Source organism: Leptosomus discolor, chromosome 8 (assembly GCF_034619465.1).
Source record: "Leptosomus discolor isolate bLepDis1 chromosome 8, bLepDis1.hap2, whole genome shotgun sequence".
Classification (NCBI taxonomy): domain Eukaryota; kingdom Metazoa; phylum Chordata; class Aves; order Leptosomiformes; family Leptosomidae; genus Leptosomus; species Leptosomus discolor.
In genome coordinates this window covers 59069933-59084516 of record NC_141398.1, presented here as the reverse complement: position 1 = coordinate 59084516, position 14584 = coordinate 59069933, and the positions used below count along the sequence as shown (strand labels likewise).

Genomic DNA, 14584 nt, shown 5'->3' with positions numbered 1-14584 from the left:
TTCCCTGGGGTCCCGCCAGGTCCCTGGGGTCCCCGTGGGCTCCCCGCAGGCTGCCCAGTCTCACCCCAGCCTCTCCCAATCCCCCAGGTTACTACTACGACCTGGACGACTCCTGCGACGACAGCGACGAGGAGGAGGTGCGGGCCCATCTCCGCTGCGTGGCCGAGCAGCCCCCGCTGAAGCTGGACACGTCCTCCGAGGTACCGCTGGCCCCTGTCCCCCGGGGGAGCAGCCCCTCCGCGGGCAAGGCACTGTCCCCAGCCGGCGGCAGAGGCACCGGGGGGATGGGGATGGGGAAACCGGGATGGGATGGGGGTGGGGATGGGGATGGGGATGGGGATGAGGATGGGGATGAGGATGGGGATGGGGATGGGGATGAGGATGGGGATGGGGAAACTGGGATGGGGGATGGGGATGGGGAAACGGGGATGGGGTTGGGGATGGGGATGGGGTTGGGGATGGGGATGAGGATGGGGATGGGGAAACCAGGATGGGGATGGGGATGAGGATGAGGATGGGGATGGGATGAGGATGAGGATGGGGATGGGGATGGGGATGGGGATGGGGATGGGGATGGGGATGGGGATGGGGATGGGGATGGGGATAGGGATGGGGATGGGGATGGGGATGAGGATGGAGATGGGGATGGGGACAGGGATGAGGATGGGGATGGGGATGAGGATGGAGTTGGAGATGGGGAAACCGGGATGGGGATGGGGATGGGGAAACCGGGATGGGATTGGGGATGGGGATGAGGATGGGGTTGGGGATGGGGATGAGGATGGGGAAACCGGGATGGGGTTGGGGATGGGGAAAATGGGATGGGGATGGGGATGGGGATGAGGATGGGGATGAGGATGGAGATGGGGATGGGGAAACCGGGATGGGGATGGGGATGAGGATGGGGATGAGGATGGAGATGGGGACAGGGATGAGGATGAGGATGGGTATGGGGATGAGGATGAGGATGGTTGGGGATGGGGAAACAGGGATGGGGATGGGGAAACCGGGATGGGGATGGGGATGGGGATGGAGATGGGGATGGGGATGAGGATGGGGATGAAGATGGGGACCGGTCTGGGGGTGACCCTGCTGTGCTCTCCCCCTCGGCGCCCCAGAAGCTGGAGTTCCTGCAGCTCTTCGGCCTCACCACGCAGCAGCAGAAGGAGGAATTGCTGAGCCAGAAGCGGCGCAAGCGCCGGCGGATGCTGCGGGAGAGGAGCCCCTCGCCGCCGACGGTGCAGAACAAGCGCCGCACGCCCTCCCCGCGCCTCCCGCTCTCCACCCGCTACAGCCCCGACGAGATGAACAACAGCCCCAACTTCGAGGAGAAGAAGCGCTTCCTCACCATCTTCAACCTCACGCACATCAGCGCCGAGAAGAGGAAAGGTAACAGCCATGCCCCGCGCACGCTCGGGGCCACCTCCAGCTGGGAGGGTCCCCGCTCCCTGGTTTTTGGGGAGGGGGGGGGGTGTGTGTGCTGTGGGGCACGGAGGGGGGGGTTCCTGCTTGGGACTGTGAGCTTGCTCTGCTGAGCAGAGGCTACACTAAACCTCAGCTTCCCATGCCTCAGACAAGGAGAAGCTAGTGGAGATGCTCCAGGCCATGAAGCAGAAGACCACGCCGGCCGCCGTGGTGGTGAAGAGCTCCCCGCGGGACAGCCCCAGCGGCCCCGCTGCCGGTGAGGAGCCACAGCCCTTTCCTGGCTCTCGGCTGGCCAGGAGCATCCCCCGTGCCTGGCAGGACAGGGAGGGGGCATGGCCTTGCCTTGTGGGGGGGACACGGAGCCCTGCCAGCACCCGACTCTGCTCTCTTTCTGCCCAAAGAGCCGCCGGTGCCGCCGCTCCTGCTGGATCCGGATAAACCCGTGGGCATCGCCGTCTCCGTGCCGGAGGCGCAGAAGGTGGCAGAACCCGGCAGGTTAGACCAGCTGAGACCCCAGGAGCTACCAAGAGCTAAGGAGTCGGCCACCGCGCCGGTGGAGAAGCCCCGGCTGAGCGATGGGCACCCTGGGAAGAAGGCCCTGAGCATCCTCAGCTACGTCAGGGGTCCCCTCCCCAAGGACATCCCGGTGCCGCTGTCCCACAGCATGAACGGCAAGAGCAAGCCCTGGGAGCCCTTCATCGCCGAGGAATTCGCCCATCAGTTCCACGAGTCGGTGCTGCAGTCCACCCAGAAGGCGTTGCAGAAGCACAAAGGTAACGGCAGGGATGCGGGGAGCGGGCCGGGTACCACCGGGGTAGCATCCCTGCGGGCTGGGAGAGCCCCCCCTCATCCCCCCACTCCTGGGGTTTGGCACCGCTGAGGGCACAAAATCCACCGGCAACCTCATTGCTGGAGCATCCCAGGAGCTCATTAATGAAGATAAAAAATCAGACCATGCAGCTCCGTGGTCCTTCCCCCCCCAAACTCATTCAATTTAATGCGGGAGGAAAATAAAGTTACTCCCGTGCGCAGGGGGCGATGAAAACCCACGGAAGATGCTGCAGCTCCCCCCTAAAAGGGCCTGGTAGGGGGGTGAAATTAATACCTTGGGGCGGGGGGGGGGGGGCATCTTTCTCGATGCAGCCTCAGGGAGGGCAGCATTGGGGGGGGGGTGGGCAGGGGGCTGATGCCGGGTGCCCGCAGGGGGGACGACGGCGCTGACGGCGGAGCAGAACCACAAGCTCGACGCCTCCATCCACTACAACATCCCCGAGCTGCAGGCGTCCAGTCGCCTGGGCGCCCCCCCGCACAACGGCACGGCCGAGGGGCCGCTGCCCCACCGGGCGCTGCCCCCGCTGCCCTGCGACTCGGCCTCCGAGGAAGAGGAGGAGGAAGAGGAGGAGGAGGAAGAGGAGGAGGAGTACCCCAGGCCCAAGTGGCAAGGGATCGAGGCAATTTTTGAAGCTTACCAGGAACATATAGAAGGTAGGGGATGGGAGGGTAAAAAAAAAACCACAAAACCTCGCTTTGTGCCTCAGTTTCCCTGAGTGAAACCACCCCCATACACACACACCTTGCCCAGGCAGCTCCAGCTCCCGCTGGGATGGAGTGGGGAGGTGCTGGAGGCTCTGCAGCCCTGCAGGAGCAACAGGCACCCGTGAAAATTGATGTGGGCGTGAAAAACGCATGCGTTACGGCTGCCCAGCGCCCTCCCGGTGGGACCTGGAGGTTCCCCGCAGGGGCCGGGGATGCTCTGGAGTGCATCTGGCAGAGCCCGGCGCGGGGCTGGCGTCCTCCACGGCGCCACCGAGGCGCTTGGGTAGGGTCCTGGGCCGGTGCTTACCCTCCCCGCTGTCCTTTGGGGTCTTGCAGAACAAAACCTGGAGCGCCAAGTGCTGCAGACCCAGTGCCGGCGGCTGGAGGCCCAGCACTACAGCCTGAGCTTGACGGCGGAGCAGCTTTCGCACAGCATGGCGGTGAGCGAGCAGCCCGGCCGCCCGGCCGGCACCCTTCCCCTGCGACACCCCGTCCCCTGCCCTCCCCTCTGTCCCCCAAATCGTCCCCTGCGACACCCCGTCCCCTGCCCTCCCCTCTGTCCCCCAAATCATCCCCTGCAACACCCCGTCCCCTGCCCTCCCCTCTGTACCCCAAATCATCCCCTCCAACACCCCATCCCCCTGCAGTGCCCCCTCTGTACCCCAAATCATCCCCTGCGACACCCCATCCCCTGCCCTCCCCTCTGTCCCCCAAATCATCCCCTGCAACACCCCATCCCCCTGCAGTGCCCCCTCTGTACCCCAAATCATCCCCTGCGACACCCCATCCCCTGCCCTCCCCTCTGTACCCCAAATCATCCCCTCCAACACCCCATCCCCCTGCAGTGCCCCCTCTGTACCCCAAATCATCCCCTGCGACACCCCGTCCCCTGCCCTCCCCTCTGTCCCCCAAATCGTCCCCTGCGACACCCCGTCCCCTGTCCTCCCCTACATCCCCCAAATCATCCCCTGCCACACCCCATCCCCCTGCGGTGCCTCCTCTGTACCCCAAATCATCCCCTGCGACACCCCATCCCCTCCCCTACCCTCTGGCCCACAAATCATCCCCTGCAACACCCCATCCCCTGCCCTCGCCTCTGTACCCCAAATCATCCCCTCCAACACCCCATCCCCCTGCAGTGCCCCCTCTGTACCCCAAATCATCCCCTGCGACACCCCATCCCCTGCCCTCCCCTCTGTCCCCCAAATCATCCCCTGCAACACCCCATCCCCCTGCAGTGCCCCCTCTGTACCCCAAATCATCCCCTGCGACACCCCATCCCCTGCCCTCCCCTCTGTACCCCAAATCATCCCCTCCAACACCCCATCCCCCTGCAGTGCCCCCTCTGTACCCCAAATCATCCCCTGCGACACCCCATCCCCTGCCCTCCCCTCTGTACCCCAAATCATCCCCTCCAACACCCCATCCCCCTGCAGTGCCCCCTCTGTACCCCAAATCATCCCCTGCAACACCCCATCCCCTCCCCTGCCCTCTGTCCCCTAAATCATCCCCTGCAACACCCCGTCCCCCTGCGGTGCTTCCTCTGTACCCCAAATCATCCCCTGTGACACCCCATCCCCTCCCCTACCCTACATCCCCCAAATCATCCCCTGCAACACCCCGTCCCCTGCCCTATGTCCCCCAAATCATCCCCTGCAACACCCCATCCCCTCCCCTCCCCTGCATCCCCCAAATCATCCCCTCCAACACCCCGTCCCCTCCCCTCTGTACCCCAAATCATCCCCGCAACACCCCATCCCCTCCCCTACCCTCTGTCCCCCAAATCATTCCCTGCAACACCCCGTCACCTTCCCTACCCTCTGTCTCCCAAATCATCCCCTGCAACACCCCGTCCCCTGCCCTCTGTCCCCCAAATCATTCCCTGCAACACCCCATCCCCTCCCCTCCCCTGCATCCCCCAAATCATCCCCTGCAACACCCTGTCCCCTCCCCTCTGTCCCCCAAGTCATCCCCTGCAACACCCCATCCCCTGCCCTATGTCCCCCAAATCATCCCCTGCAACACACCATCCCCTCCCCTCTGTCCCCCAAATCATCCCCCGCAACACCCCATCCCCCTGCGGTGCCCCCTCCGTCCCCCCCCCCCCCCCCAAACGGAGCCTCCAGGCCAGCCCAGCACCCCCGGAGGGATCCCACCCGCTCCACCTGCCCCTGACGGATCCTTCTCCCCTTGGCTCCCGGCAGGAATTACGGACGCAGAAGCAGAAGGTGGTGTCGGAGCGGGAGCGCCTGCAGGCCGAGCTGGATCACCTGCGGAAGTGCCTTGCCTTGCCCGCCATGCAGTGGTCTCGGGGCTATTTCAAGGGGTACCCCAGGTGACGCCCCTTGGGCTTGGCCGAACCTATAGTCTAGAAATAATAATCTATTTTATTACCTTGAATATTTAATATTTTTCACTGGGAGGTTTGAAGCTAAAAAAAAAAAAAAATAAAATTGAAAAAAAAAAAAAGGAAAAAAAAAAAAAAAGAAAGAAAGAAAGAAAGAAAGAATAATAAATAAAAAGGAAAAAAAAAATAAAAATAAACGGAGAATGTGCCATGCATGAAGCAAAGGAGCACGGGAGCCCACCCGACGGCGAGCAGAACCCCCCCCCCCAGTCCCCCCCGTCCCCTTCTGTCCCCTCCCGCGCCGCTGGCCCTCTGCAAGCAACCGCCAGCCCAGCTCGGGCTCTCCTCCCCGGGGGGGGGGGGACGGGACAGGGCGTTGTGCCCCCCCCCCTCCATCCACCCACACTTTATAGCGCTCATTTTTGGGTTTTTTTTTTTTAAAAAATTACAATTAAAGACTCCACCGACAACACTAAGGCTGGAGGAGCCCCGCGGGGCCGGGTGCGGGACGGCTGCTGAGCCCCCCACTCTCCCCAGCACGGTACTGGGAGCCTCCCCCCCCCCCCCCCCCCTCCCCGCCCCAGCTGGGGGTTTTCCACTGGAAATGCACTTCGCTATAAAACAATAAAGTCAATAAACTGGTTGAAGGTACCTTTTTGTTCCTGTTTGGCGGGGCAAGGGGCAGGGGCACGCGCCGGCGGTGGGCCCCCGGCGGGGTCACCCCGGGGGGGGTTGCGATTTGAAACCTCACCAAAAAAAAAAAAAAGAAAAAAGGTGCTTCAGCCTTGTGTTGTGTATATATATTAAAAAAAAAGAGAACGTTTCGTATGTTTTTATTACTTTAATTATTGTTATAAAAAGCTTGCCTTTTTTTTTTTTTTTTAACGTTTCCGCGCTTTTTTTTGGCCTTTTTTTTTTTTTTTTCACTTTTTTCCCCCCTTTCCCCCTTTTTTATTTTTCTTTCTTTTTTTTTTTTTTTTTTTTGGCAAAAGGGTTAATTTGCTTTTACTGTTTGTACTGCTGCTGGTCAGGACAGGAAAGATACTGAAGTGTTTTTTAAAAGAATTTAAAAACAGGAAAAAAAGAAAAAATAATAAATCCCCTTTTCCAGCGGGGCAGGTGCTGTCCCCCCGCCAGTCCCTCGGGGAACCCGGAGCTGAGCCCCTCCACCGCCCTCTCCTTTTTTGATTTTGCATTTTATTACCCTTTTCCTTTGGTTTCTGGGTCTTTTGCTGGTCCAACTGGGCAGCTGTGGGTAGTGGTGGTGCCGGGGGGGGGGTGTCTCAGCCTCGCGCAGCTCCATCTGCCACGTGCCAAAGCCAAAGCCCTCGCGCCGGGAGGGTTTGGGGACGGGTGGCACCGGCGTGGCCTCGTCCCCCCGCACCCCATAAAAAATACCGGGACAATCCCAGCGGTGCCACGGCGGTTTGGGGCAGGGGGAGCCGGGGTTTTCCCCCCAGGGTCCCAACTGGGTGGCAGCAGGAGCCGCCGGGACGGGGCGGCGGGTGCAGACCTGGCACCGCTCGGTGCCGTTTTGAGCCACTTGCGAATCAACTTGCCCCAACCTCCCCCCCCCCCCCGCCCCAGAGAAGCTTCTTTTTTGGTAAATTCTTAAATTATTTATTACTTTTTTCTTTTAAATTCACCACGAGACAAGCTCACGTCGACGGGAAAAGGTGACCTCTGCTTTCTGCTTTAAATTCCCTCGTTGCACTCGCAAAGAAAGCATTAAACCCCCTCCCCTCCCTCTCCCCCCCCCCCCCCCCCCCAGTCTCCCATTGGCTTCACCCTAAAAAAAAAAAAGGAAAGAAAAAAAAAAAAAACCAAACCCCAAGCTGTGCAAGATTAAAAAGCAAAATGCCCTTGTGACAGAAATTAGTTTAATCTTCTTTAAATCCCCAATTGCGTCGCCAGCCTCTGGCCCAGCCGCTGCCAACTCCGGGCTTCACGATGAATTTTAACACGGCAAAAAGACCCTCGCTGCTCGATTCGCTTTTTCCCCTTCCCCCTCTGCTGGGCCAGGGTCGGGGCAGGGGAGGGGGGGGGGGGAAGAGAGAAGCCAGGGATGGAAAATCATCAGCAATTTATCCCTCGCCACGCTGAGGCCGTGGGCAGGAGCGTGGCGGGGATGAAGCCTCGCTTCGCAGCAGCTCCCGAGACTTTTCCCCCCCCCTCGCCAGCTCGTCAGCGCGGTTTTTTGGAGCAATTTCTCAGAATTATTCCCTCCCCCCTCTTGGGGCCACGGTGAGGGGTCGTGTCTGTACGGAGCAGGATCGCTACGAGGTGCCCGTGGAGGGCTGCGAGGCGGGGAGGGGGGGGGGAAGGCGAGGCAGAGCCCGCTGCGGGCAGTTTCAACGCTGTGAAAGGAAAACAACACAAAACCACCCCCCCCCCCCCCAAAAAAAAAGAGAAAAAACCCCACCCTCACCATGTTCTAAGTGTACTTGTTTGAATGAATTGTAATGTAATATATTATTTGTTGAATGTAGTAATTAGGTATTTATGAATATATTGCTGTAATTTCTGAAAACACCCAAAAAAGACAAAAAAAAAAAAAAAAAGAAAATAAACTCTTCCACCATGACGGCAAAGGATTCTTTCTCCCCACCCCCCACCCCCCCCCGCTGGCGATGGGAAAGCAGCCCCGCTCCCAGCATCTCCTGCCACCCTCCCCTTAGCCCAGCCCTCTGCCCGGCAGGGGCACACAGATGGCGGGGCAGGAGCCACCGGTGGGTTCCCCTGTGTGTGTGTGTGTGTCCCCCCCCCCCGCCTCGCCCGTCACCATCACATCTGCCACCAGCGCGGCCCAGCGCCGGCCAGGATCCTGCCCTCGCCTGTCGGTGTGCCGCGGGGGAGCGGGGCTGGAGCCAGAGGAGGAGAGCTGCTGGTTTTTCCGAGCATTAATCCAAGCACAGAGCGATTCAGTGCTGGTCACTCAGCCGCAATGATTTTTTTTTTTTTTTATTATTATTATTTATTTTTATACATAGCTTTAAAAAAAAAAATAAAAATAAAGTCAGGTGTACGATATTACAAGACAGCCGGGCTTTGGCGAGGGAAAACCCGTTTTTCTTTTGTCCTCCTCCAAAGAGCAGATGGATCTGCTTCCCAGCTGATCTCCCCAGCAGAGGAGCAGCCACCTCTCATCATCGCCCCGGCACATCTTTTCCCGCCCCCCCCCCCCCCTTTTTTTTTTTTTTCAAGGCTCTGATGGTGAAGCACCGCCTCGAAATTGAGCGCTTTCAAGCCAGCGTGTGGCCTGTGCTGCCCTCAGAAGTCCCCTCGATGAAGTACACCCACCCTCTCCAGGGCGGAGAGATCTGCTTGACATCATGAGCCAGCAAGCCTAGGGCTTGGGCGAGCCACCCCCCTGCACCCAGCAGATCGCTGAACCCCCCCAAAAAAAGACAGGGGGCCACCTCTGCCAAGAGGGAGCGTGTGGGAGCCCCCGGTGGAGGGATGCTCGGGTGCCATCGGTAGCTCTGGAGTGATTCCCGTGTGGATGTGAGGCTGCCTGCCCTCTCCCCCGCCTGCCTGCCCTCTCCCCTGCCTGCCCGCCCTCTCCCCCGCCTGCCTGCCCTCTCCCCTGCCTGCCTGCCTGCCCTCTCCCCCGCCTGCCTGCCCTCTCCCCTGCCTGCCTGCCTGCCCTCTCCCCTGCCTGCCCACCCTCTCCCCCGCCTGCCTGCCCTCTCCCCTGCCTGCCCGCCCTCTCCCCTGCCTGCCTGCCTGCCCTCTCCCCCGCCTGCCTGCCCTCTCCCCTGCCTGCCCGCCCTCTCCCCTGCCTGCCCGCCCTCTCCCCTGCCTGCCTGCCCTCTCCCCTGCCTGCCCGCCCTCTCCCCCGCCTGCCCGCCCTCTCCCCTGCCTGCCCGCCCTCTCCCCCGCCTGCCTGCCCTCTCCCCTGCCTGCCCGCCCTCTCCCCCGCCTGCCTGCCCTCTCCCCCGCCTGCCTGCCCACCCTCTCCCCCGCCTGCCGAGGAGGGGCTGCAGGCAGCCGAGGGGGAGATGAGGCTCAGGGGGGGGGGCTTGAGATCCGTGTGGGGAGGTGGAAGCTGGCGAGACGAAGGTCCAAGGGGTGCGAGGAGCAGAGCCTGCTCCCTTCCACCGCCCCTCTCCTCGGAGGTTGGAGGGCTGGTACCTCAGAAATCCTGGGAGTGGGCGCTCTCGCCAGGCTGCAGGTTCGTCCGGAGCTTATACATGTGGTCTAAGGCTTGAGTGAGGAAGGTCCCGGTGGTGTTGATCTCCATCAAGGTTAAGTTATCCAGCTAAAAGAGAGAGAAAAAAAAAAAAATAACCAGATTCTGGGGAAACAGCCCCGGCGCAGCGGAGGACAAGGAATTCAGAAAGCAGCTCTGCAGCCCACGCTTCTCCTTCGGTGACACCCCAAGGGACCTGCCCAGCTGCCGCCCCCGGTGAGGAGAAGCCCGTGAGGGGCGAGCACCCTCTTTCCATCACGCCTGGGGGGCCGCCAGCAGCCCATCACGCAAGGTTTCAGCGTGGGGCTTTACTTCCCAACCCACAACCCAGGAAAAAACACGGCCCAACCAGCACTTTCACAAGCCCCTCTCGGCAGTCCCGAGCCCACCCCGCGCTCGCACGGCCCCCGGCAGCCCTCCCGGCCCCAGCGCCGCCCCACAGCCCCTCGCCGCCGCGCGTCCCCGCCGCACCCTGGCGTGAGCCTCCTGCTGCCGGACGAAGCTGTCGGCCGACAGCCGCAGCTTGGCCACCCGCGTGTCCCAGGTGTCCTTCACCAGCGTCCGGATCTCGTCGGCTTTGGGGATGTTGTCTGAGGCGCTGGAGGAGGAGGAGAGAGAGAATGGATGAGAGCAGGCAGCGAGGGACTCGTTATGTCACCGGCGTAAGTCGTGCTGGCAGCTCTTCAGCCCTCTGAGGCATAAGCAGAGCAGTTTGCTACAAAGAGGGGAAAAAAAAAAACCCTGCAAATTTTAAAATCCAGCCTGGTACTTCTGCTGCTGGGATTTCTGGGATGGTTTATTTACCCAGGAACGCTCAGCTCCGATGCAGCAGCTGGTTCCCAACTCGAATCCTTCTGCTCTTTAATTGCCCAGCTGGTCCGAGGGACACGGAGGGCCAACAACCCGGCCGAAGCCACGGGAATTGAAAGGACTCGGCTGCGACGAGAGCCCGGGCTCTGCTCTCTCGTGGCTCTACGGGGGGTGCACGGAGCCGAAAGGGCGGCAGCGAGCGGCTCCCCGTCCTCCCACCGAGGCGATTCGGCGCCGCCAGAAGGGCCTCGAGAGATCAGAGCGATTCCCAGGGCCAGAGCTGTCGGGGTCAGTCGAGCGCGAGGGGAAGGAGCCGCCCGCCAGGAGCGTCACCTCCAGAGGAAAAGCCTCGGCCACCGCCCCGCCGTCACCGAGGGCTTCCAGTCAGAAGAGCCCGAGCGGAGAGAAATACCCGCCAGCACATCTGACAAGTGAAATGCCTCAGCAGGCAGGAGCTCAGGCGCGGAATATCCCCGCTCTCCTGCTTCTCCGGTGGAGGGAAGAGGAGCTTTCCTCCTGAAGGAGAGCCAAGGAAGGAGCCTGGAGGGTTGAGGCTGCCGAACAGGAATGCATTGCCCATCCTCCAGGCCTCTACCAGGTGGAGGGGACCCGACGTGGTGCCCCTCACACAGTTCCTTTTCCCTCCTCTGCCAAGGTCACCTCAAGCAGTGGGGGAGTTCGATGGAGAGGAGAAACCAGGAGACCTGAGGTGAGGAAAAGCTGTGGAAACGGCAGCTCCCTGGGGCTAAGGAAAGCGGAGGGTTTGGGGAAACGGTGAGGTTTGTGCTTTCCTAAGGGTGAGGTCATGAGATGGCCTCACCAAGGCAACCAAGGGAAGAGCTGGGGTAGGCAACAGCTGCTCCTAAGAAGTTTTGTCCCGTGGTGCTGTTCGATGGAGGAATAATTCCCAACTTAGCCCAAAACCACACAGATCCTTCTCATTTCCAACACCCTCCAGAGCGCCCAGTTCTGTCCGTTGAGGGCAGCAGTCCGATGGGAAGGGGAGAAGCCACGTTTCTGCCAGGCCGCAAGGCAGTCCCAATGTAAAGATCTCCCCAGCTCTGTACAGCAGCCTGGGGCTCACAGCCCCAATTATCAGGGCGCGGAACGAGCGATCCCCGAGTTGCTGAAAAGCCAAGTTACCCCAAAAAACCTGCTGCAGCGAGATCTAACGGGAAAGAAACCTCCACCAACTCTCCCTGTCACCCCTCTGGGGTGGCTGCCAAGGAAAGCTTGAGAAATGGTCTGTGCCAGCAGGTACTCGGGCGGAACCTGTTACGTTTCCTACTCACTAGTTTAACAGCAGCTTGGTGAGTTCCATGTAGTAGGGGCTGGGCATCGGAGTGAAGGTGTCCTCTTTACGCTCCTGGTCCCGGATTTCCTCCAGTTTTTCTACAAGGCAACCAGGAACCATCAGGCATGGCCAGACCTTCACCTCTCCAGGGGCATTTTTACCCCCCTCCCAGGACAGAAAGCGGCTCCTGTAACGAAGCACACAAGAGGGACGTCGAAGCCGTGCTCAGCACACCACGCTGGGAGGCTGGATCTGCACCAGCTTGATCCCCCCCCAACCCAACGCCTCTCCTTTGGGATTCCTCTCTCCCCAGAGGGTCCCTTCCCCCACAGAGCGCTTGGGTAATTCGCCTTTGCGCCCTTGATTGCATCAAGCAGGATGCCCGGAGCGGGTCTCCCTCTTCCTGCAGCTCCATTAGCATTTTCTTCTTCTCTCTCTCTGTTTTCCTGGAGATGACAACAGGGAGGGCGCCAGGATTCTCACTTTGCAGAGTGAGAGAGACCGACCTCCCCTTTCCAATGCCCTCGAGGAAAACCATTTCACGGCGTGAACAACCCGGTGATTAACACCTCCCCAAGGTCTCCCTCCTCGGTGTCATCCCAGATCCCCAAAGCTCTTTCTGGACAAGGCTTGTGAGCTGCTCACCACGATTCAACCTAACCCTCCTCCTTCCTCCTCACCAGAGGAACAGGAGTTAAACACCTGACTTAACTGGGAAGCTTACATCTCCTGTAGAGACAAAGAACCCCAGAGGCGGACCACTACATCCTTCTCTCAGAGCTACGTCGTGTTTGTTGAATTAACCTTCCCACTAATGGTGAAAACCAGCAATTTTTAAAAAAAAATGTTGTGTTTCTGCTGCACTCACTGAAGCCCAGGGCCAAAGCCACCACCCTTACCAACATCCATCCATTCTGGAGGAACCAGCCGACACTTCTGCCTCTGCTTCAGGTTAATGGCCAACCAGACGGGCACTTCCACCGGCAAGCCGGGATTGAAGGGACCCAGATCCCCCTGGAAAACAAAGTGGAGACGAGAGTAAGGCAGCAGCGAGGGCGCAGGCGCCGCAGAACTCTAATTTGGCCTCAGCCATCTCTGGAGAGATGAGTTTCCAGGGGATTTTGAAAAGCCTGAGTCAAATAACTGAATTTCCTTCTTCCCATAATTCTCGCTCTCAGGCTTTTCCTCCTCTCCCTCGAGAAGGAATAACTCACATTTCCAGGGCATTTTCCGTTTCAAAGCGTTTCACAGAAGTTATAGCCAGAAATTACACCTCTCCTAGAAACGCAGCTTCCAGATCCCGGCACCCGCTGCTGGAGCTGGGGGCTCAGCCCCCCAAACCCCCCCCCGGGCAGCCGGTCACCCCCCTCCCAGCCCTCGGCCAAAACTCAGCTGCCGGAGGCTGCACCGCTCGCTGGGAGAGCACTGGAGGTGTAGGGGACAGCACTGCCCCCCCCCCCCCCCCCAAACCTCCCGGGGGGCTGCCCTGCTCCCCCCCCAACCCTCTCCTCCCCATCTCTGCCCCTGTCCCCCAATTCCTCCGCCCCCATCACACTAGATCCCCAATCCCTTGCCCATATCCCCCCCCCAATTCCCTCTCCTTGTTCCCCATCCCTCTCACCCCCTGCCCCCCAATCTCCCCCACCTCAATCCCAGTCCCCCAGTCCTAATCCCCCCCCCATCCCCGCCCCCAGGGCCTGTCCATAAGCCCCCCCCAGCCCCTGCCCTCAATCTCCCCAGGCTCTGTCCCACAAGCCCCTCAGCCCCTGACCCCCAAGCCTTGTCCCCAAAGCCCCCAGCCCCGGCTCCCCCAAGGCCCTGACCCACAGCTCCTGTCTCTGAAGCCCCCAGCCCCTTAACCGCCCCCCCCCAGCCCTGACCCCCAGGCCTTGTCCACAAACCCCCCAGCCCCGGCCCCCCGAGGCCCACCCCCCCCCGCCCAACCCCCAGGCCTTGTCCCCAAACCCCCCAGCCCCGGCCCCCCTCGACCCCCAGGTCTTGTTCCCAACCCCCCCAGCCCTGCCCCGCCTCTGACCCCCAGGCCTTGTCCCCAAAACCCCCAGCCTCGCCACCCCCGAGCCCCCCCCCCCCCCCCGATCCCCAGGCCTTGTCCCCAAACCCCCCAGCCCTGCCCCGCCTCTGACCCTCAGGCTTTGTCCCCAAAACCCCCCAGCCCCTGCCCCCCCCCCCCCCCCCGGCCTGTCCCTGTCCTGTGTCCGTCCGTCCGTCGTCCCCCCCCCCCCCCCCCCCGCCCCCCGGCCCCGCCGACCCCGATGAGGTGGATCCGGTCGAGGCTGAAGTTGGGCACGATCGTCACCAGCTCCTTCTCGGCCAGGAACTCCGCCTCGGCCGGCTCCATGGCGGCGCCGGCAACGAGGGGGCCCGGGCCGGGACCGAACCGGCGCCCCGACCGAACCGGAACCGGGCCCGCCACGCGCCCACCCTCCCTATTGGCTGCGCGGCGGCGAAACCCCGCCCACAGCGCCGCGCTTCCCGCCTCGTTTTCGCGGTCTCCGCGTGGGGGCGGAGTCCGGCGCAGCTCGAAGCACGCTGATTGGTTTCCCGAGGGCGGCGCTGGCCGGCCATTGGTTACCATGGCGCGCCCCTTTCTGATTGGCTGTCTTACGCGCGCGGCGCTCCGGCTCCTGCCCCGCGGCCGGGCCCGGCGGGGGGGGGGGGGAGGTCTGGGTCGGTGGCAGAGGGACCAATCCCAGTGCCCCGCCGGGAGGGCTCGACCAATCCGCGCTCAGCACTTGTTGCCGGGGCGCGGCGGGGCCCGCAGCGCCCCCACCCTCAGCCTCTGCGCATGTGCGCGGCGCCCCCCGCTGCCGCCCCCTGGCGGCCGGGAGGGGCAGCGCCCGCGGGGACACGCGTGGGGCCGCCGCGGCCACGGGTGGGTGTCGGTGGGGTCCACCCGGTGCGCAGGGGGACGGGGACGGGGACGGGGGGGACATGGGGGGCCACCTCCCGCAGCCCCGCC

The 14584-nt window shown here is 61.8% G+C and overlaps 2 protein-coding genes across 3 annotated transcripts in view; one reads left to right on the top strand and one right to left on the bottom strand.

Moving 5' to 3' along the window:
- Positions 1-5397, top strand: part of GSE1 (Gse1 coiled-coil protein) — a 113051-nt gene extending 107654 nt beyond the window's left edge. The window contains 7 exon segments of the mRNA XM_086469037.1: positions 88-200; positions 1119-1389; positions 1559-1681; positions 1827-2198; positions 2629-2910; positions 3298-3401; positions 5166-5397. Of these exon segments, the coding sequence (XP_086325163.1) occupies positions 88-200; positions 1119-1389; positions 1559-1681; positions 1827-2198; positions 2629-2910; positions 3298-3401; positions 5166-5300 (1400 nt within the window). The 3' untranslated portion in view covers positions 5301-5397.
- A 4046-nt stretch (positions 5398-9443) lies between these two features.
- Positions 9444-13963, bottom strand: GINS2 (GINS complex subunit 2). 2 transcript variants are annotated; one of them, XM_086469452.1, is made up of 6 exons: positions 13865-13963; positions 13107-13112; positions 12504-12618; positions 11603-11702; positions 9972-10098; positions 9444-9569 (listed from the first exon to the last, which is right to left on the bottom strand). In XM_086469452.1, the coding sequence occupies exons 1-6, from the start codon at positions 13961-13963 to the stop codon at positions 9444-9446; spliced, it is 573 nt and encodes a 190-aa protein (XP_086325578.1). The 2 variants fall into 2 exon arrangements, with proteins under 2 accessions (XP_086325578.1, XP_086325577.1); XM_086469451.1 differs by lacking the exon at positions 13107-13112 and having other exon boundaries at positions 13874-13963.
- Positions 13964-14584: the final 621 nt, after the last annotated feature.